This window comes from Xiphophorus couchianus, chromosome 5, assembly GCF_001444195.1.
Source record: "Xiphophorus couchianus chromosome 5, X_couchianus-1.0, whole genome shotgun sequence".
Classification (NCBI taxonomy): Eukaryota; Metazoa; Chordata; class Actinopteri; order Cyprinodontiformes; family Poeciliidae; genus Xiphophorus; species Xiphophorus couchianus.
Genome location: NC_040232.1, coordinates 12,710,870 through 12,733,566, shown reverse-complemented (window position 1 = coordinate 12,733,566; position 22,697 = coordinate 12,710,870). Strand labels below are relative to the sequence as shown.

At 39.8% G+C, this 22,697-nt stretch overlaps 2 protein-coding genes across 2 annotated transcripts in view; one reads left to right on the top strand and one right to left on the bottom strand.

Moving 5' to 3' along the window:
- Positions 1-1,784: 1,784 nt before the first annotated feature.
- On the bottom strand, positions 1,785-12,039 carry tyrp1b (tyrosinase-related protein 1b). Its single transcript, XM_028018475.1, has 9 exons — positions 11,908-12,039; positions 10,882-11,240; positions 10,557-10,665; positions 9,643-9,856; positions 5,863-6,067; positions 3,597-3,764; positions 3,143-3,322; positions 2,157-2,303; positions 1,785-2,072 (listed from the first exon to the last, which is right to left on the bottom strand). The coding sequence occupies exons 1-9, from the start codon at positions 11,919-11,921 to the stop codon at positions 1,867-1,869; spliced, it is 1,602 nt and encodes a 533-aa protein (XP_027874276.1). The 5' UTR covers positions 11,922-12,039; the 3' UTR covers positions 1,785-1,866.
- A 664-nt stretch (positions 12,040-12,703) lies between these two features.
- Positions 12,704-22,697, top strand: part of ptprdb (protein tyrosine phosphatase receptor type Db) — a 253,880-nt gene continuing 243,886 nt past the window's right edge. Inside the window, exon 1 of the mRNA XM_028016147.1 lies at positions 12,704-13,074. The gene's annotated coding sequence lies outside the window, so the exon portion shown is untranslated. The remainder of the gene's footprint in view (positions 13,075-22,697) is intronic.

The following is a 22,697-nucleotide window of genomic DNA, read 5'->3' as shown; positions in this document are numbered from 1 at the left end:
ACAAAGGACCACTGTTTAATCTTCCAAAAACAAAATATTTGTCTTGCTATTTTGATATCTAGAAAAGAACCAACTATTACAAAATCTAATCTAACTGGCTGTAGAAGAGCAGCAGAGATCCTCTACCTAGAGGAAGAGTCTGCTGACAGGACAGTACTCCATAAATTTGGCCTTTCTTATGTAGTAACAAGAATAAAGAATCCCTTAAAAAGTCCCAGTTCCTGTTTGGCTCAACCCATTAAAGGCCCACTGCAAACATGTACAAGAAGACTTTGACCTTTATGCAACATATTGTCTATTGCAGAAAATTAACACTGTACTACACCCTGAATAAACCATTCCCACAGGGAAACATGGTGTAGGCAACATCATGCTGTGGGGAAACAAGAAGAGGGATGTCTTAGAGATGGATGCAGCTAAATACAGGGCAATCCCAGAAGAACACCTGTGAAAGGGGCAAACTGAACTGGGGTGAAAGTTCAGATTCCATTCAGACAAAGTCCCTGAACATAGCCAGCCTGGATCAAAGCATTTTCATGTGGTAGACTGGTCCTGTGAGAAGCCAGGTCCAAATACAGTTGAGAATCTGTTGCATTACTTAAAAATAGATGTTCACAGATGCTTTTCATCCAACTTGACAATGCTTTATCTATCTTGCATGACTTAAACTTCTGCAAGGCAAAGAAGTGCTGAAAAATCCTTTTGCAGTTTTACTTTACTCCAATTATTTTATGTTCTCCTGTCTGTTAAATGCAACAATATAAAGCATGTTATAAAAAATGCCTCTTCACCACGGTTACACTGCGAGACATCTCTTAAGGGGTTCATAAAGTCTGTGCTCAGGCTTTTAGGCTCCTAAAAAAAGCCACATGGGAATAGAAATTCTGTGGGCTGCATACATTTGTTTGGAGCTGCTCAAATGTCTTGCGAGGCTATTGTATTTTCAGATAATCTGACGTAACACTTGGCTTTTACTGGCAAATAGAGAGGTCACAACACGAGAGAAGGAGGCTGTTCATTTAGTTGAATCTAGTGCCTGCAATATATTGCAGAATTCTTTTACAATGAACTGAAATGTTCATTGTAAACATTACTTACCAAAATGTTGAAATGTAACACTCTTAAATATGAGGTTTTATTATTATTTTTCTTTTCCATGTACTGTGCAATTTGGGTGATTCAAATATAAAAGGTAGTTTGGTTGAATTATGTTCAAAAGTTTTCTCTCGCTGTAGAAAAAGAATGCACAAGATCTTCTACAAACTCATTTACCCTAATTTAGCCTTCACACCTTGAAAATCTAGACAAATGTGAGCTATTGCAGTAACACTTCATATCCACATGAGGGTGATGTGTGTTCTGTTATCAAGACATTCCATATCTCTCTGAATTAACCATTCTTTAGGTGGACGATTAACATTAAGTGGTGCGATTTGCCAGATGGCCCCAGGCTTTAGACAAATAAATTTGCACGTGCAGCAAAAGGGCTGTCTTAAGATCAGTCTGCGGTCTGTTCACACAGCCCTGCCTGTTTACTTAATGACAAGAATGGGTAAACAACAGAATGACAGAAATGGGGACACAAACATCAGAGCAGCCTTTATGGTGTGATCCATTAAACTTTAAGATAAACTGGCATAGTGTGAGCCGAATATGAGATTAAGATTGAGTTAAAGGATGCAAAGGTGTGAAACTGTGACATTGTGTGTAAATTATCAGATGTGTATCAGTAATGTAGCTATGTTCTATTTAGTAGTAGATCACAGACAGAAAGCACAGGTTCAGGGTATAAAACCACCTCCGCTTTATTAGAAGAGATTGGTAAATGAAAAAACGTCAGAAGGCCCTCTTCAGACAGAAGTGGACTTAGACAACAGACTGAGGCTTGTCCAGCCTCCTGTCCTCCTCTGAGTAACGCTTGTAGGTCTCTGCCAGCAGTGGCTCCAGGACTTCGGCCGAGCTGTGGGAGCGAGCACGCACAGCAAAGGCGACAACCCCGCCCACAGCAGCGACAACCACCACTGCCACAACAATGGCCACCGTGATGATCTCAGACAGGGTGAGGGGACGAGCTGTGTAGGAAAGGAATGGAGGTGAGGTGAAACTGGGTCATTGGGTACAATGATTTAATGGATGAGTGTGTATGTGCTATTCACCTGGCCACTGGACCTCATACGAGTATCCCAGGTTTTCAGGGGCAGGGACAAACATCTCAGCATTGGTGACAGGAGGCCAAAAAGGAACCATGTTGAACCTGCGGTTGTGTCCAATTGGGGCGTTTTCTTCTGGATAAACTATTTCACCTACCGGCAGATGGTCACTGCTGTTACACGTCTTTCTTTCATCACAGCTGAATTTACTGTGCTTTGCAAATGTACACATATAGTTTGAACTTCAGCACATTTGTCACATTACAGCAATAATGTATATCCTGGACAACCAGTCCAACCAGCCAGTTCATCCCAGAACAACACAGAGACACTTTCAGCTGAAGTGAATTCATAAGATTTTCTTCTTGCTACTCTTTCCAAAAAGGTTGGATCTGTTTAGTGAATCACTAAGAGTTTTCCTGTCACCAAATTTCAGTGCATGAGATGTGAATCTCTGCAGCTCATCCAGAGTTGCCATTGTAATCAAATCTACCTCTTTAATTATTTCTCTGCTTGACCAGCTTGTCAGATTAGGTGGACAGCCATGATTTTGTAGGTTTCCAGTTGTGCAAGACTCTTTTGATTTTCTGATGATGCTCGGAGAAATGCCTAAAGCTTTGAATATTTTCAGTAATAAACTTCTAACAAATTCACACAGCATCTGAATTTGTGCTGGGATTAAAATACAAAGGTGAACTCAATTTATCAAGTAGGTGACTTCTGTAGGCACTTAAATGCATTGGATATCAGAATTAGAGTGCTAAATATAAACGTGCACCATTTTGTTTTTTATCATTGTGAACAATTTTGAAACCCAGAGATATTTTTTTTTCTTTCACTTGATAATTATTCTCTGCTTCGTGTTAGAATACCACATAACAACCCAGGAATATAGATTGAACATCATATTTGTGAGAAGAGAAATATATTTTAGAGGTATGAATACTTTTCCAAGAAATTGCAAGCGTATGAGCCTGGACTCTTGAGTGTACCTGGCTGATGCCTGCGGAGCCACTCGTCGAACACTGCATCGGTGAAAGTGTGCAGCAAGACAAAGATGGGATCATTAGGAGATAGGTGAGTCTGTCCACCTGTCCCGTTGAGAAAGAGGTGAGCTAGATTGTGGAGGCTGCGGATGACGGGGTCGTACATCCCCTGGGGGGCACTGTAGCCTAGTTAAAAACAGAACAACAAAAGAGAGAAAAGAAATGAAATCACTGATTTACCAAAATTAGGAACAGCAAATGCTGTCTTGGAGCTAACCATATGTGCATGTGGGTGGAGGATTGAAGGAGAGAGAGTTTCTGGCTTGAGTTTTCATCTCGATATTTTCACACGTAAACTTCAGCTTTATTTCCTGTGCAACTGAACTGCAGTTTTCTCTTTCTGTTGATGAGGTAATGTCGATGCTGCTTTAGTTGTAAATAATAGCTGATGGCTGGATACCTTCAATGCTGTTCCTGAAGCTCTCAGAAGAGGTGGAGTAGTAAGGTGGAGTGTCGAAAGTATTAAGCTCCAGACAGTCCAGCACATCCTGGGGCTCCGGCAACCTCTGCACCATGGGTCGCGCCACGTTGCCTGCTGGGTTCCTCCTGATTGGACTGCTCTCAGTACCTTCAGGATAAAGATAACACACAAGGACAGAGACAAGGTTGCTTGAATCAAGCAAAAATAAATTCCAGTTATATAGTTATGTCTTTAAATTTTTATACTCTGACAGAATTTCTGCTTTTGTGGATATTTTTGGGCTAGTTCACGAATTATCATACAAGAAGATTTCTTTCAATGAAGGTTAGTGGCTGGGGGGATATTTATCGTCAAGTTATTCTGTTTGCTGTTTTTTATTCATAAGAACAGAAATTACCAAAGTCACCTGCATCTAAGGGACATAGATGGACAGCATCACTGATGTACAGTAGCTGTGCATAAAGCACTTTCTCAGAGGTCATACCTTCCCAATGTTCTTGGCAAAAGCCCCAAGTTCTTGCAAATTCTTTGGCTGTCTTTTGAAATCTCAAAGTAGTTCAATGATTGCAATGTTAGCAGATTGAGATGGCCATTCCTCCAACTTTTTTTGATCAGACATTTTGCTTTTGCATTATTGCCAGGCTGAAAACTTCAAGATTTGATAAAAGTTCTCTTTGTTTCACATTCCTGAAACATTAGAGATTCACCTCTGTTTCACAGTAGATGTGGTGATCAGTGAACGCTTCATTGGCCATAAAGATTTTTGTTTTCATAACCCAAAATTACTTTACACCACAGGTTGTGAAGCTTATTGGTCTTTTTGTCACAGTGAAGGCTTTCTTCTGGAAAGGCATTCGGCATTAAAAAAACCCCTCTTTTTTCCCCCCGTTTACTTAATAGCCGCTTTACTTTTCCCATTACTTGAAATCAACAATATCAATACAACGCCAGGTGATCTATAGAGAACCCAAAAACTCACTGACTTTTTTTGTCCTGCACCAATCTAATCAAACAAAACAGGTGAGGGGTGTATTTAAACTTGTGTGTGTGTGTGTGTTAACTTGTAAGTAGATCGTAATGGAACAAATTCAAGGTTATGATCTAGATCACTTTGGCAGTTGTACTCGAGATTTTAGGAAGACCAAATACAACTGTTTAACACTGAATAGTTTCACCTGAATGCTCAATGTGAGTAGTCAAAAAGTTTTTGTATGAACTCTGAAAAATGGCAAAACAAATCTAGTATTCTACCAGGGTGTGTAAACTTAGGAGCACAGCTGGATATGATTTACTGTCTACTTCTATGTGGTACATTGCAGCAGTAAGATCAGTCTTAGGCATGACAGGATGGCAGATAAATTTATTTGAATCGAACTCAACAGTAGTGTGTGGGGGCTTTAGAACCGAAGTTTTCTTCTTTCTTTTCTCTCCTGCACTCGTGATCTGCGTCTTTCTTTTCTCTCCTACATGCGAGCAGGGGGGCTACATAAATGGGTTATGTGTGTTTGAAGATTATTCCCTGAGATCAAAAGAACTGTAGACTTGCTAGATTCCTGTCTTCAACAAGCAGATGCACAAATGAGGCAACCCCATTGCCGCCCCCCCTGCCCCCCCAACCCATTTAAGGAGCAGTTGCTTGTTAGTGCGGGAATTACCAGACCTGTCAAGACTCTCCATGGAAAAGAATGAACACTCATATGTCGATCACTTGTATTTTTAACTACTTCAGTCACCCCCACCCCCTTATGTGTTTTGACAAAATGAGATGTGACTCAATTCCATACAAAAAGAAAACTTTTAAAAAAGCAAAGAAAGTGACTAATCTCCTGGAATGAGAGCTGATCCCAATACATTCAATCACTTTTAGCAGCTCATGTAGCTTTAACATATCAAGTCACAAAAGTCTTTTATTCTATTCCAAAATCGTGTGACCTATTGTGAAAACAAGAAAATTACAGGAAGCGCCATTGTCCTCTAGTGGGGAAATATTCCAAACTCTGTGTGCTCTAGTGCAGCCCAGAAGGCAAACTCTGACAACCAGAGTAGTTTCAAACAAACTGTTAATAGCCAGCAGTACTGAATTTAGCACAACAGCTGTGAGGTATTATTTATAGCAGCTTATGTTCTACATGCTCTCTTTACAAGCTTTTTGCCCTCTTTTTTGGATGCAGCTGAGACGATGTTGTACATCAGCAGCACCGCTCGCCTGAAGGCGAGTGTTTGTGCGGTGTAACTGGCTTTTTACTGTTGCAGACGGTGCCCAGCGCGTCGTAGTCCTCCACGCTCTCGCAGATGACTCTCCACTGAGAGAACACGGAGTTGGGGCTTATGGAGTTCATGTCGAAGGCACTCCTCGCTCCCAGCAGGTCGTCAGTGCAGATGTCACATTCGCTGCCGCCGATAGCAAAGTTCCAGTATGGCAGAGCAAAGGTGGGATCACCCAGCATATCCTGCTCAGTTGACATGAGGGCAAAATTATGGATGGGTGGATTAAATGATTAATACTAATACGTATAATACATTTTTTGTTGAATATATCTTATTGCATTATTTTTAAGGATAGTCATGAGAAGTTGATTGATGTTTATGGCCTTCACTAATGACCAACCAGTCAGAAAAAAAATCCAAACTGGTTAGTGCACCATTACATAGCACTACTACATTATGATGAGAACAACACTCTTTACTACTGTGTTGTTAAGTGGAAAACAAGATATTTAAAAATTATATAATTAAATAGAGATGTTGAAACTATTTTTTACCACAAACCAAGAACTCTCAAGTTTTGTAACAATACAAAGGTGGGAAAATTTCAGCTAATATCAGAAGCATTTTTGCTTTGTTTTGTCTTTTTTGACCTTTCAGCCTTTGTCACCGAATGCATTGGATTCAAAAATGGTGGCTTTTTTTTGGGAGGGGTGGGGGGTTAATGTCAAGTTAAAGGTCTCCCTTCTTTTGGTATACAAAAACACCAGGGAAGCAGGTGTTTTTGTAACACTAGCCCGTACTAGGGATGCTCCGATCAAGTTTTTTGCTGCCGATTCCGATCATCCATGAAGCCGATCTCTGCCGATCTTTGCCGATCGCCTGTAATGGCTGTTTATTTTTCGGTTTAGGTATAAATAATACTATGTTATCTGTTATCTGGAAAAATGGAAAATTATCTGTCAATAAATTCACCTCATTTATAATCTATTATTTAGACATAATAGATAGATTTTAATACATATCTAAAATCTTTTTTTTTTTTTTTTTTTGTAAGTTACATGCTGCAGCTTTAAGCTGACATTCGGTGTGAGAATTCACGGTCTGGTGGAGATTGAGCGGCGCTCCGTCTGTGAAATATTACTACCAGTACCGACAGCAGAACCAGCGTCTTACACCGCCAGCCCTTCGACTTGAATTATTTTTCGGGTTATTTGTTTAGCTTTCTGACAGTCATGCTAATCCTGGTGAGTGTTGGTAGTTGAGCGCTGCTTTACCTGTTATCTGGCCGTTGCGGATGTCGTTTTTTGACTGCAGTGAGCCTAGATATAGCCAAACTCCGTCAAGTGCTTGTTTTATAAATGCCATATTAGATTCGTTGTGTTGATGCATTTTGACGTGCTTCATCCCCGCCTCGAGGTAATTTTCGAGGACATCGCTGCAGCAACCAGAAAGGGGCGGGGACGGACCGCTGTCAGTCTCATACCTTATTTGGAAATGGGACCATTGCACTCCGGAAGTTAAGGGGGTGGTATTGCCTATATTATGCGCGGTCTCCCGTTTTTATTTTCTTTTGAAATCTGTGATATATCTTCACCTTTAGGAAAGAGTTCCACTCTTAGCATGTATTTGAACTTCTCTCTTTTATTTACTTCAGCGCAGCTCACAGTTCTTAACAAATTCTGTAGCTTTCTGTGTACTTCTAAATCTGCTCCTTAGTTGCATCTATTCGGGCCTGCTACTGCCTCTAGTGGCGTGGGGGTGGTAACACAACTAATATAATTGCATTACTAAATCAGAATACCACAAAGTCTTTATTATTTATTATTAAATCTGGCATTACTGGAACCGTAAAAGATAAAGTCCCTCACAAAACACCATACATTTTCATTTCCTTTAGGAAGTAGAACTAATTAAATGACATAAACAAGACCTGAAAGTGATTCTAGTTTCACTTGATGGCCAACCTGTTGAAACTGTGGTACATTTTAAATACCTTGGGTCATTCCTGGACAGTTAGCTCAATTTTGCTGAAAACACTGTCTATATTTTTAAGAAATGTTTTCAGGGACTCTATCTTTTAAGAAGACCCAGTGATCTTGTGGCTACCGAACTAGAGTTTGTGTACAACCTCTAGTTAGGTAGAGTTTTATCTCAAGTTTTAACTGTTCAGTGTTTTAACTTTTCATCTTTTCAACTGGTTTGGTCACATGAACTGCAGACTAACAGACAGTCTTTTAAGAATACTTTCTATGGCAGGTAAAATAGTAGGTAATAGTTTGAGCTCATGAAGGCATTATTGTGTTCCTCTGGTAACTATAGAACATCTATTAGAAGTGATTTATTGACAGTGCAATAATTATTCTTAGCCAAATTAAATGATAACATTTACCTATAGCATGCTAAGTGTTTTACTCGATGCACAAATTATTGATATTGTGATTCTACGAATGAGTTTTATTTTGTCGTCTTAGAGTCGAAGAAAAAATTTCACCTTGACTCACCTTGACTGAAGAAAGACTCATTAGTTTAACCATAATTTTTCCTTTATATAAGACTCTACCAACAAAAAGTATCAGAATAATATACATGGCACAGTAAAAATAAAAATGTGAATTATTCCTTGTTTCTGCTTAATAACCCTGGTTATCCGTCTGTGAACCTAATTAATTTGTTCGTTACTGACTTTTGCTCAATTAAATTTCTTATGTATACATGGTAAATGGTATTCTTATTATAGTTGATCATGTTGTTTTTCATGTCTTATTTCTTTTGTTCCTCCTATAATTGATGGAGATATGGAGATATTATTTATAATGTATGAAGGTATTGTTTATGTTACCTAATTAGTTCTAGATCCTGAAGAAAATGGAAAAAATATGGTGTTTTAGAAGATCATTTATCTTTTAAGTTGCCAGTAATGGCGAAGTTATTAGTAAATAATAAAGACCGTGAATTCTCGTTTAGTGACGTAATTATATTAGTTTACCAACCCCACGCCACTAGAGGCAGTAGCAGGCCCAAAAAGATGATTCTAAGAAGCAGATTTAGAAGTACACAGAAAGCTACGGAATTTGCTAAGAACTGTGAGCTGCGCTGAAGTAAATAAAAGAGTTCAAATACATGCTAAGAGTGAAACTCCTTTCTAAAGATGAAGCTATATCACAGATTTAAAAAGAAAATAAAAACGGGAGGCCGCGGATAATATAGGAAATGGCGCCCCCTTCACTTCCGGAGTGCAATGGTCCCATTTCCAAATAAGGTATGAGACTGACAGCGGTCCGTCCCCGCCCCTTTCTGTTTGGTGCAGCGACACTCAAACGTCCCCATTCACTGAGAGAGCGTTCAAGTTCCACACGACAGGATTGGTTCCCGCGCGCTTGGCCATGTGAAGGAAAGAGGAAATAAGCTGCACGCAGGGTGCGAAGTGAGATAAACGTGATCGGCAACAAGAGACAGTGATCGGCGATCACCTATCATACATGTTTTCAAGGAAATCGGTGGCCAATCGATCGGCACACCTCTAAGCTATACCATTATACCAGCTAGCATAGAAGGATATGCTAACTGCTGTACAAGCTACACCAGCTAGCATATTATAGCATGCTAGCAGGTATACCACTTATATCGTAATCTAATCTTTAGATTGAATCTGCTGGTGGTGGGAAGCCTAGAAAGACTTCTTCTGAATAATGTTCTGAGATCTTATGTTATCATTTACAAATGGCTAAAATCAGCCATTTGTAAAATCAGTGTGTCAAGCCACACTGCAATATCAACCTCTGCACACACCCTAACATCCCCACTTTCTCCTTCTTACCTGCATGTCTCTCTCCAGTTGCAGCAGATGAAATCGATGCCAGGTGACAAAACCTGGACCTTCATGTGAGAAATCCACACCTCCAAAACTAGCCTGGCCCGGTCCAAGGTACGTCTTACTGACAGAGTAGTAGTGGCTCCAAACAAAATAGTTGTAAATGGTGATATTCTGAAACTGCGTGCTGTTGCCATCGGGTCCAAACACTTCCTGGTACCTGAGATACGAAGAACACAGTTCATTAAAGTTCATGAAGCATCAGATGATTATTTCTACCTTTATAGCCATGTCTGAACTTTTTCACAGGAAGACAAGGACACTTTGGTACCCACAAGAAATTTAAAAAGGTTTTTGCTTTCATTTTTACTTTTATTGCTGTTTTCTCAGCCAAACAATAACTTAATCTATGCTAGCTAAAGCTGTCGACTGTATTACCTTGAACTCATCAGGTAATAATAGTTATTCCTCACATTCCTCCTCACTAGAGTCGGTGTGCTAGGACTTGAACAAACTTTTCGATTTAGTGAGAAGCAGTCCTTTTACAAAATAAAACACAATACATTCCTGAGATTTCAAAGGTTATGTGTGGCTGTTTGGGAATTTTCCATACAGATGATCTGCTCATCAGGCTAATTGATACAGCTGGCGGCATTCTAATAATTTCATTTGAACCAGAACTTGGTTAGGATTACAGAGTCACATTTAAACGACGGCCTCTTGTAAAAGTGCAGACATTTAATATCTGCTAATGTATAGTTGTAGAGCTAATCTGGGGGTTCGGCTATTTAATTGTTTGCCTTCCAGCAACATTTGAATTTCTTCCCTTTTCTGTTCTTTTATGGAAATCCAAATATTTTTTCTCCTTTGAAATCTTGTACGTGTGACTAAACTCATAATGTTATAAAACTATGACTTACCTTCTTGTGCAGATGACCAGGTCAGGATGAACTGTCTTTTTAGCTTGGTCTAAGGCATTTACAAAAGCCTGCTTCTCAGCTGTGCTCATCTGCATGACATTCCTCCTCACTAGAGTCAGGTTGGCAGGACAGAGAGAGAGAGAGACGGGGAGAGAGAAAAGTAAATGTTAATAACATTTACCATTTGTATTCTTTATCTTCAGTTGATAAAATGCTCTCTTAATCTCAGAAGCTGATGTGATTGACTTGTGAAGTTCTAAAGGGCGTACCAGGACCCACTGCATTGTCTTGAATTTTAAAGACTAGACAGAATCGATTTTCTTACCTACAGAGATCCTCTGATCACAGTTTGGCCCAGTCAAACCATGCTTGCAGCGTCCACAGTTGTAGCCGCTGAAGTTGCCATTACACTGGCAGGTGCGGTTGAAGAATCTCAGAGGCCACCTCTCCCTGTCATCACGACCTGCATACGGGTACTGTGGCCCGTGGCGACGACTATCAGCAGCAATTGTCACACATTGCCCTCTTGCTGTGCTGGAGCCACACTCATCCCCTGCTACGCCTGTAGGGGATGGACAACACTGGCCGCTCCGAAGCCCCTCGGGAGTGATGCACTCTCGAGGGAACTGGGCCCAAGCGAGGCTGGCACACAAGGTCACCACGAGTGGACCCACAATCCACACGCTAACACATTCCAGTTCAATTTGCGACAGATTAGAAAGAAAAGACAAAGTTAGTTCAGACATTTTAAATACTAAGATTATGATGCTTTATACCTTTTAAAAAATTTCGTCACAGATCTGAAGCAATACTACCCGAAGCAAAAAAGCTATTCAACACTAAACTGACACACACTCCACATAAGCTCCACAATAACACAGTGGGTATGCATTCTTTTGTTGAAGCCAGTTGACTCAACATAATCATCAAACCTTAACTTCATAGACGCCCCAGCAGGCAGTGAAAGTCATTATTCATAATTCACAATCCCATTAGCCTTCCAACGTAACAAGCTCAAACGCTTTCAACAGTAGCTCATGAGAGATGATTTCCTCCCTTTCTTTTTGTAGTTGGATTTGCTTGTCTTTTGAAGCTTATAGATTAGGAATGAATGGAGTGACTAATGACTTTGGAGCAGAAAATGGAGATAATAAGATCTCAAGGAAATTACCAATGAAAACAAAATGGTGATGGTTTACATCTTCATATCTTGATAGTCTCTAATCTCCATACAGCATAGTCTCCTAATGATTGCCAAGGTGTTGAAGCGGTCATTCTTTTATTAAAAGGTAAGATCTTTAGTTGATTATAGTACTTTAGAAAAAGCAGATAACATAACATGGACCCCTACCTCTGATGATGCATGCTGCTCCTCTGTTTGCAAAATTGTGACCCTTCGCCCAAAGAATCAGCCCATTTCTCTGATTCATCTTAAATAGCTTTGGACACATGACCGGACTTTTGTAGAGCTGGAGCCAGCCTGCTCACACACATCCACGAGTGCAGTGTTTTACAAGGCAGGTCGCACACAACACTTGAGGATATCTAAACAGTAGAGATACTTTTTTTTCCAACATTTGTTCGCACGCCTTGTGATCATAGCTCCAAAGATCGCACTGTGTGTGATCACTCGCAGAAAAATGCAGTGAGACAGAATTCCTAGTGAAGCTGTGCACACAACAATCCTTTGTTTTCTTTTTCTATCAGAAAAGCAAAAACAATGACTCTTTATGATTGGGAGTAAATTCTTGGTAGTACATGTGTACAAAATCCCCTCTAAGGGAAAGCCTGAAGGGCTGGACTCAATAAAATCTTATCATCTCAATAATACCGTGTAGAATATGAATTCAACAAAGTATCAAAATATGTGTAGATGTTATTTTTTTTAATCTTAGTGAGATACCATTTATGTTTTGGTAGCATCATTTAACATTACAGTATTAAAAACATTTATTTGTAATTCAAAGCAAAACATTATAGATATCAACCTACTTTCTGGATATTTTGTCAGTCATCGTTCTTTTGCATGTACAAACTTCAATGTATATAGATTGTGGCACATAAAAGCATCGTTTTTCTGTTCACCCAAATTTGTTACAATGTCTTTAGTTTCCATGCACACACAGATATATTACAGTTATCAAAATCAGGAATCAATATAATGATGGATTATTTGTTGAACCCAAATGATGGATTTACGCTGTTTGGAAAGCAGTTGGGTAGAAAATGGCTCGTTGGTTTTTATTCAGTTGGAGCAAAAGAAAAGAGATGGGTGTCTTATATGGAAGTCCTGATGTCTTGTAAAGAGTCTGATCCTGGTCCTGGATTGGGCAGCATCTCTGTGGAGCTTGGTGAGCGGTTTGACATGGCTACTACATCTTCATCTTTTTGCTTTTCCCTTTCTATGGCCAAGGCTGAAGCCGCATCAGATGGGTCGAGTCTGGTTATCCTGGCAAAAAGGAGAGTTGGGAGAGATTGAACACGTGCATGGAAATACTTTTCTTTAAAAAGTAAAAAAGTAAGGAAATTTTCAGGTAAAAACAGCTGAATGTGAGTGCATTATACTGTATGTCTTTTAGAAGACAAATTTTTTTATAAGATATAGATCAGGATTTTTTTTAAAGATAAAAACAAAAACGTTTTTGAACAAATGTTGGGGTGACAGAAACAACTAATGGAGACAAATTAGTATTTTCTCCCCTTTTTTATGAAGGCTGTTGGACTGCTGTTTAATATCCTGCTGAGAGGAAATGCTAATATTGTCATAGGAAGGGCTGTTGATTTAATGGCTTGCACAGCAGATGGAGACACACAGCTCAAATGAGACACACTGGGAGATAATGGCATCCATTCGTCCTGGTCGTGGAACACTGGACCAGCTCTACACCCTCAGCAGGGTCCTGGAGGGTGCATGGGAGTTCGCCCAACCAGTCTACATGTGTTTTGTGGACTTGGAGAAGGCGTTCGACCGTGTCCCTTGGGGAGCCCTGTGGGGGGTTCTCCGGGAGTATGGGGTACCGGGCCCTTTGATACGGGCTGTCAGGTCCCTGTATGACCGGTGTCAGAGTCTGGTCCGCATTGCCGGCAGTAAGTCGGGCTCGTTTCCGGTGAGAGTTGGACTCCGCCAGGGCTGCCCTTTGTCACCGATTCTGTTCATCACTTTCATGGACAGAATTTCTAGGCGCAGCCAAGGTGTTGAGGGGATCCGATTTGGTGGCCTCAGGATCTCATCTCTGCTTTTCGCAGACGATGTGGTCCTTTTGGCTTCATCAGATCGTGATCTGCAGCTCTCGCTGGATCGGTTCGCAGCCGAGTGTGAAGCGGCCGGGATGGGGATCAGTGCCTCCAAATCCGAGGCCATGGTCTTGAGCCGGAAAAGGGTAGAGTGCCTTCTCCGGGTCAGGGGGGGTGTCCTGCCCCAAGTGGAGGAGTTTAAGTATCTCGGGATCTTGTTCACGAATGGGGGAAGAAGGGAGCGGGAGATCGACAGGCGGATTGGCGCAGCGTCTGCTGTCAAGCGGGCGCTGTACCGGTCCGTCGTGGTGAAGAGAGAGCTGAGCCAAAAAGCGAAGCTCTCGATTTACCGGTCGATCTACGTTCCCACCCTCATCTATGGTCATGAGCTTTGGGTCATGACCGAAAGAACGAGATCGCGGATACAAGCGGCCGAAATGGGTTTTCTCCGTAGGGTGGCTGGGCTCTCCCTTAGAGATAGGGTGAGAAGCTCAGTCATCCGGGAGGGACTCAGAGTAGAGCCGCTGCTCCTTCACATCGAGAGGAGCCAGTTGAGGTGGCTTGGGCATCTGGTCAGGATGCCTCCTGGACGCCTCCCTGGTGAGGTGTTCCGGGCACGTCCCACCGGGAGGAGGCCCCGGGGAAGACCCAGGACACGCTGGAGGGACTATGTCTCTCGGCTGGCCTGGGAACGCCTCGGGATTCCCCCGGAGGAGCTGGAAGAAGTGGCTGGGGAGAGGGAAGTCTGGGCCTCCCTTCTGAAGCTGCTACCCCCGCGACCCGACCTCGGATAAGCGGAAGAAGATGGATGGATGGATGGAACTTGACATTATAATTGCAGGTGAGGCTGTCCTAGGCAAAATAGTTTCAGAATTGGATGAATGTATTTTGAACACGCACCTCTTAACTACTTAACATCATCAGGTCTAGTGCAATTTCAGGAAGGTTCAGCATGTTTGCAGAAATTCTGCACAAGTCGTATGTAAAAGAAAAAAAAAAAGAATAATCAAAATAAAACAGAAATTGACTGAATGTTGCCAATTAAACCACTTCAACTGGTTTAACAGTAATTACAAAAATTACTGTCTTTTGTAATTTTTCAGTAATAATCCTGATCTTATGCTTCATTTGTATTAGATGAAGCAATGTTTTGAGGTTTAGATACAATGAGTGAGTTGATATTTTCTTACCACTTGGACAGCTACTTTGCATGTATTTACATGTGCCATGCTTACTGCTACAGCCTGCCTATTCTGGAGCAATGAGATTGTAAATTCAGCTGTGCTGCCTGAGGGTTATGCATCAGTCAACGTCGGAGAAGGTTGTTCCAGGTAAACCCACCTTTGACTGCCAAGACTATGCTAAATACAAAATGCAGAGTAATAGCGGAATACAGGAAGAAGCAACTGTGGAAATAATGAAACATTTAGCATTCTTTGATCATTAATATTTTACTGGATGGATTGTAATTTATGATGTCTCATAAATAGTTGTCAAAAAGTATAATTTCGAGATTTTCTGTTGCCTTTTTTGCTCTTTTTATAGTTCGATCCATACTGACACCTTAAAAGCCACATCAAATACTCCAATAGATCAGCAGCAATGTCAATAATTATCTTAAATCATTTTGGTTTTTAAACATCAACTGAAGACCCATCGGACTCTAATTGCGATCTCTTTGGTTGAGCAGCACTGCTGCCTCTAACATTTAGGTTAAGACGTAAATGTTTACATTATGCAGTGCCCATTATATTAAAATAAATCATTGTGCACAGTGTTAACATTAATACCACAAATTTGTTTTATTGCTTTTTACTGAGTTTCCCTTACTGCAGAGCATTTATGTGCTTTCGCATACATTTTCTACCCTCCACATTGAGCATTTAGAGTAGAAAAATATGAATCTTAATTTTTTTTTCTGGAAAACCTGCTTCTCTTGTCACAGTTCTTACTGTTTCTGTATTACAGCTTAATTTGCATCATACTATCTTGCATCATAGCATGTATAAACAGCTTTTTTTTTCATGCTGAGATCATTCCCTTACCCAAAATAGAACTTGTACAACGCTTTTTAAGGTAACACTTTATTTGACAGGGTGTGCATAAGACTGACATGACACTGTCATAAAAATGACAATAACATCTGTCATGAACATGAAGGAGTCTTTATGAATGTCTATGACCATTGTCATGAAGTGTCATTTGGTAAGTAATGGAACTTTTAATGCAAAGTTGCTCTAAAAGTTGAATTGAAAGTCCATTAAAAGAACCAACTTTACATTAAATTGTCATTATTTACAAAATCATGCAAAGTTGGCACTTTTAATGTACTTTTAAAGCAACTTTTAAAGCAAGTTTCCATTAAAAGTTGCATTACTTACCGAATGACGCTTCATGACAACTGTTATAGACATTCATAAAGATTCCTTCATGTTCTTGACAGACGTTATGTCATTTTTATGACAGTGTTATGTCAGTCTTATGCACACCCCGTCAAATAACGTGTTGCCCTTTTGCAGTTTGTTGACACTAATTATAGTAAAGTAATTTTATAATAACTTTACTGTAAATGTTCAGATTATGTCACTTCACAAGAACCTGTTTTGTGATAGCTGCTGTTCAATATTCATTTAAATTCAAGATTGCCATTTTCTTTTACATGTTGCTAACCAAACATTTCACCTTTTCCACTTTCTTTCTTTCAACATCTTTAGTCTGTTACTGATCCAAAACTGCTTCCTTCATTATGCAGCAAAGCTCTTGTTTCGTCTTTTATGTGATGCTCAGAGCAGAATCCTGAGCATGCCAGCCACAAAATTCCCTAGATGTAATCAGCTGAGAAGCACACAGCTGGTTGTGTCTTGGAGCCACAGGTTCATAGGTCAAAGCGTGATATTTGGTCAGCTGACGGTTTGAAAAGCTGACATTTGGCTGGTTTAGTTGATAATGAATGAATTTATTTTTTTTATAATGCAATGAATCTTAAAAGAATACAAAGCTTGTGAAAAATCCTTCCAAAATCATTTTTTAAACTTCTAAATGACACACGTCCTATACCAATTTGTTTGAGGGACATTTGAAAACAAAAAAAGATGCAATAACCTGATTTCACATACATGCACAATATTAAAGTAGCACTTGTTTTTATGCACATTTTGATCCATTTTCCGGGGTATATCACTAACCGTGTTCGAGCAAATCTGATTAATCTCTATATAAACTTGTGGCTATAACGTAAAAATACAGTAACAGGTCTCCTGAAAACCTAATAAATTGAATCTGTTTTTCATTCAAAAACATTGTTCTCAAACTTATCTAGTGTGGGTTGGATCCTGCCATGGTTGTGTGGCAAAAATCCAGGATTTGAGGTGATTGTCCTCCTCTGATGGTTAGAGTTCACCTCAATGAGAGTATTATCTTCAGTTGTACCAGCACCAAATGATGGGTTTGGGGTAGAGGGCTGGTTTTCAGGTCTCTTTTCTGTGAAGTCTTTCTTACTCTCTTCAGATTGTGGACCAGGGATCACCAATGCTGCTAAACGAGAGATGTGTAATATAACACACAAAACATTACGCCAAAAGGCAAACATTTTGCTAATAGGATGGAACTACAGTGTCTTGTAAAAGAGGTCATACCCAAGCTTTTATGTGATGGTGTAAAAAAAGTAGCTCATAATTACAAAGTGGAAGGAAAAATGAAAAATGGCTTTCATGTTTACATTATGAATGTACCAGATACCAATTCAAAAAATGCAATACAAATTAAAGTAAACACGTTTGGTCAGTTTAAAACATGTCTAAATATTTTAGATTTCTTGTTGGACTTTGATTCCACTTTTACAAATTTCTTCATGGCAGCTACACATATCTCACCTTGATCCTCTGAATCCTCCAAAGCAATTTGCTCCTCCTCTCCAGCATTGTCACCTCCGTCAACCACCAGTGCCACTGATCCTTCCTTGATTATAACCTCACTATATTTTGCCTGTATTGTTACTGTCCTTACATCTTTACCTTCTGCTTCTGCCTTTTCTGTCTTCTCTATCTCCACTAAGCCATTGTCATCAAGTTTTTCTAGTCCATCCATGTTCTCCTCTCTCCTGGCTGCTCTCTCCTCTTTTATCAGTTCTCCAAAGATGGGTTTTATTTGTATTACATGATCATTAGGATGAGGTAATGCTTTCTCTCCATCTGTGTGGTCTGTTTGACTTATCACAAGCAGAGCTGCTTCCTTTCTCCTGCTATTCTCTATCTGTTCTTCATCAGCCACTCCAAGGCCAGCTTTAGATTCTTCCTCTTTTTCCTGCTCTGGCTGTACGCCCACTGCCACCTCCACAGTAGCTGGTGTTTCCTCTCCATCCTGTGTTTCTCTTTCAGTGGCATTCTTTAGAACTATCAACACAACCTGCTCCTTGCTGTCCTTCTTCCCTGCCTCTAAATCCCCTTCTGTCTCCTCTCCATCCACATCCTCTTGAGTTAATATAGTTTCCAATAATGACTCACCAGTAACCTCCAAACTCACTGCTGCTCTGTCTGTCGTCTCTTCAACAGATCCAGCTACTTTTTCCCCTTCTTCCTTGACAACTTCTTTACCCCCTCCAGCTACATTTATAAATGTATCCACCCTTGCTTCTACCTCACTCTTCTCAAAACCATTATCTCCTATCTCAAGAGTCATATTTGTCCCCTCTTGGATGGGTTTCAATGTTTCAGATTCTTCCTCAGCTTCACTCTCTCCCTGAGCATCTTCTTCTACCCCTTCCTTTTCCACAGCTATATCTTTTGCTTGAATAGCTGCTTCCACCTGACCCAGAGCTGCCTCTACCACCCTCTCAAGCAGTTCTTTTAACACTTCTTCTGCTCCACGGCCCTCCACTTGCTCTGAGACTTCTTGCATTGTCTGCTGAACGTCCTTCAAGCTGGAAGTGGACACTAATGGCACAATTTCTGCAATGGGCAGTTCTGGTTCCTGGGGAAAGGTCTGACCATCTTGGTAGGCAGCCTCAGTTGGGAACTGAATGGGGGCAGACATGCCTGAAAATATATAGCCAAGCATTTTATGTATTTTGGATAAGTAAAATCTATAGTTTGTGGTGCTCTGTATTTATGAAGTTATTGATGAAGTTATGATAAACAAATTTATGGATTGGTGGAACTGCAGTTTTACCATTTTTATCTTCTGAGAGATTTCCAGCACTTGTCCAAATCAAACAATTTTTTATCTTAGACAAATGTAACTTGAGAAAATCTAAAATACGCTTTTAAAATTATTTCAGAAATCGCTCATTGTTCTGATGCAGCAATGCTGCCTCAGAAAATCACACTACTTTTACCATGTGTCTCACTGTATGAAGTTCCTTGAAAGTGTTGGTTTTATAGCAGACTTAAAGGAACCAATACCTTCCAAAAGGTGACATTTTGTCTCACAAGTCCACAGAATACTTTCTAATACTGTGAGGTAGAACTTTGTGTTCTTTTTGCACAGCAGTGGTTTTGGCCTTAAGATTTTTCATATTAGCTCAGTCTCTTTCTTATTGTTGAAGCTTAAGCCATAACCTAAACTGAGGCAAGGGAGGCCTGCAGTTCTTTAGGTGTTCTCTTTAATTGAGAAAAAAATTGTATTTCCTCCTTTCAAAAGACATAATCTCACTTATCCTTTCCCTCATTAAGACTACAAATCCCTGTGCAGTCACCACAGATTACAATTACATGGTCATTGTATCAGAGCATGTTTTATATCAGCCTACCTTCAGATGTGCTGTGTTGTGTTAGCAAAACCACCAGGAATCCCTTCAGTATGGAGTACCTCATGTTGTCCAAAAACATACACTACTAAACATCCAAGTCTTTCCAAAGAAAAGTTAACTTCCTCCTGTTGTTGAAAGGAATACCCAAATGTTAGGTGTTAGCCTGTTCACCAGTAGAAACCACACAAAGTATGGGTGGACTACAACATTCACAGGTGACAAAGATATGAGGGAGGGTGAAAAAACAAACATTTCCATGTTAAATATTGCCACGGTGAGTTCTATCGTAGCACCAAGTGTCTCTACATGAAGTAGCACTGAACTGTCAAATGCCTTTGAGACTCCTACAAGGGCCGCAGTGAAGTATCGGCAACATGTCACACACGCAACACACTTATGAGGAGCAATTATAGTAGAGCTGTGAAATGAAGGGTTAAGCAGCTACTGGGGCCTGAGATAGAAGTAGAGAGTGCAAAAGACAAAAAACTGCTATACATCTGGAAACTCAGAAGAAAGGAGGTGACCCACATTAATGGATATGAGTCACATCTGTTTTTAGGTTAATTTCTTACACTAAAATCACATCTGTGTCCAAAGTATTGTCTCTGAAACAGCAATTAGAACTCCTTAGTGATACTGTATAGACTTGTAAATGTGTCGCATTATCTGCAGTACAAAGAAAACTAACATTAAATGTATACCATGTGTTCCTGTGCGAGCTCCTGTTGCTTGTGATAGGCTGTATCATAATGTGAAGCATGTATTGGATAAATTGTGATCTCTGTGCGAAAAGTATGCACTGTCAGAAATGTTGCATAGTTGGGGGCAATGGAAAATCACTTGGTAACATTTTGTACAGCAGTTACTTTAAACTATTTAAAATGAGACCAATCTGAATGTAAGGGCTACGTGTAGATTTGGCCTTATTTCTTACAATATTAACATTTCCCAACAAAGCTGAAGGTTTTTTTTAAATTATTTTAAACGATTTGAAATAAAATATTGCATTATCTTTGAAATAAATCTCTTACAATTAAACCTCCTTGCTATTTTGAAATTTTCTTGGGCGAAACCACCATCATATTCTATCTATAAATGTCTGACTCACTGGATTCTATTAAAACAGTTATTGTTGCACTAAATCCCAAAAGTCATCAGCAGCGATAAAGTGAATAGAGCGTTTTGTACTGAACACAATTAGATCTGTTCATTCGGGGAAATCAGACTTAATAGCCTTAGACGGTAGGCTTCTATGAATTGTGTTGTCACAATGGATTAAATGTTGCAGATATGACACTATAATGAAATGTTTTACTTTTTTACTCCAGGCGCAGACATGAGGTGAAATGGAGATATTTTTTTTCTGTTTGCTTCATCAAATCAGTCTACCCTTGGAGTCAACATGTACTATAGCTGCTTTGTAATCTGCTTAATAATTCCACCCTTTGTGAGGGTTATTTATTCTTCTGCCAAAAATGTGCCTTACACAACTATAAACCCAAATCAGATTTATCAACCCACCAGTTTATGATTTTTATTTTTATTTTTCCAGGCCTCTCTGCACGCACACTCAATGTTTTGAATTTAGAAAAATAATAAAGACCCATCCTCGGTGTTTGTAGAGGAATATGTCAGTATGAGTCTCTCTGGTCTTTGTGTAGGTTTTTAAGTCACATGGGGTGCCACTCTGTGATCTCTTCTTCAGTGTGAATCACTTGACAGTACACTGCCAAATCCGTACTCTTGCTCATGAAAAGTCTCTGTTCTCTGTGACAAAACAAAATCATACAAGAACTGAAACTTTGGAGTTTCAGAGGGGCAGCAAATTATATGAGAAATGGAGGAATTTCTTTCCTGAGTTTTTATTTTGTCAAAAAGCTTTTGAAGCTGTCTCTAACTTTTGATCTCTAATCTTTTCGTCTTTTTCTCCTCAGTGCCTGCCGCAGAGTAGCTCAGAAAGGTTAATACAGTCACATGTGCTTCACATTGGGATTTGTGCTACGAGGCAATGGAACTTGAGACTCCGCATGTGACTGGGCTGGAGAAAGAGATTAACACAGTTGCATACCTTATATTGACTAATTGCAGATGTGTTGGTTCTATAATTAGTAGTAATCATAAAAATGATTACCGAAAAAAGTAAATTAAAACATAATTGAGCAATTATCCTAAGAAAATTACATATTTTCTGAAGAACTGCTGAGACTACGTTGTGCGAAAGGGGAGAGCAGAGCAGGACCTTGTGTTCTGCTGTGAAGCCGTACGCAAGGCTTCACAGCAGCCTTGTGTATTTCACACATACATGCTGGAATTTCCGATGCCTCTTTCCATGAGAAGAAGCTGCTGTGAAATAAACATTAACCTCCACCCTGACCCACTGAGTTTAACTATCAACACCATTGCCTGCTCAGGCCAGCATTTGTAGTGTGGCAGTTCTAGTTTGAGTTGTGCTACTTTTAGGAAGGGGGAACCAGGAGAAGCCTTGCAAAGAGGTGTGATTGCAGACTTGTCTTGTTGATGTGCTCCACCTACAGGCAGGAAGAGTCAGTACTTGTTTGTCAATGTTTTAGATTTTAAAAAAAAGTAAAATAATTTTTAAAACCTTTTTTCAGCTGGTATGTAAAATTTATGGAAAGACTCAGTGGTAATCAATTCTGTTTACTCTGATGGTCAGTATTTCAACTTTTGAGACGATAATTGGAGTTTAAAGTTTGCTGTTCAAAAATGTAAATGCACTGATGGTTGTGCAATCTCCTTATCATTCATGCTGGATATATCATCAATAAATTATGGCTGAATTGTTAGAATAAATTTTTTAGAGGACATTTGGATTCCAATCCAATTCACGGGAGTGATTTAAGATTGGCTGAACTGGTATTAGGCCCACAGCCTTTGATGAGAATAGACATGAAATATAACAAGTTGTGTGATTGTAGGTACTACTTGTTGCCACATTTTCAGACAAATTATCCTCCAGATCTGCCCAATAATCAGAACAAGGATTCATCAGAGAAATATTACATACCCACTTGTTATTTTTCATAAAATGTTTTTCTTGGTAAAAAGTGGTTTCTTTTTGTTATTACAAGTTACAAATTTCCACATACCCTCTATGCAGATGCACTCACTCACACTGGTTGTGCTGGTTGTACTGAGCGTTA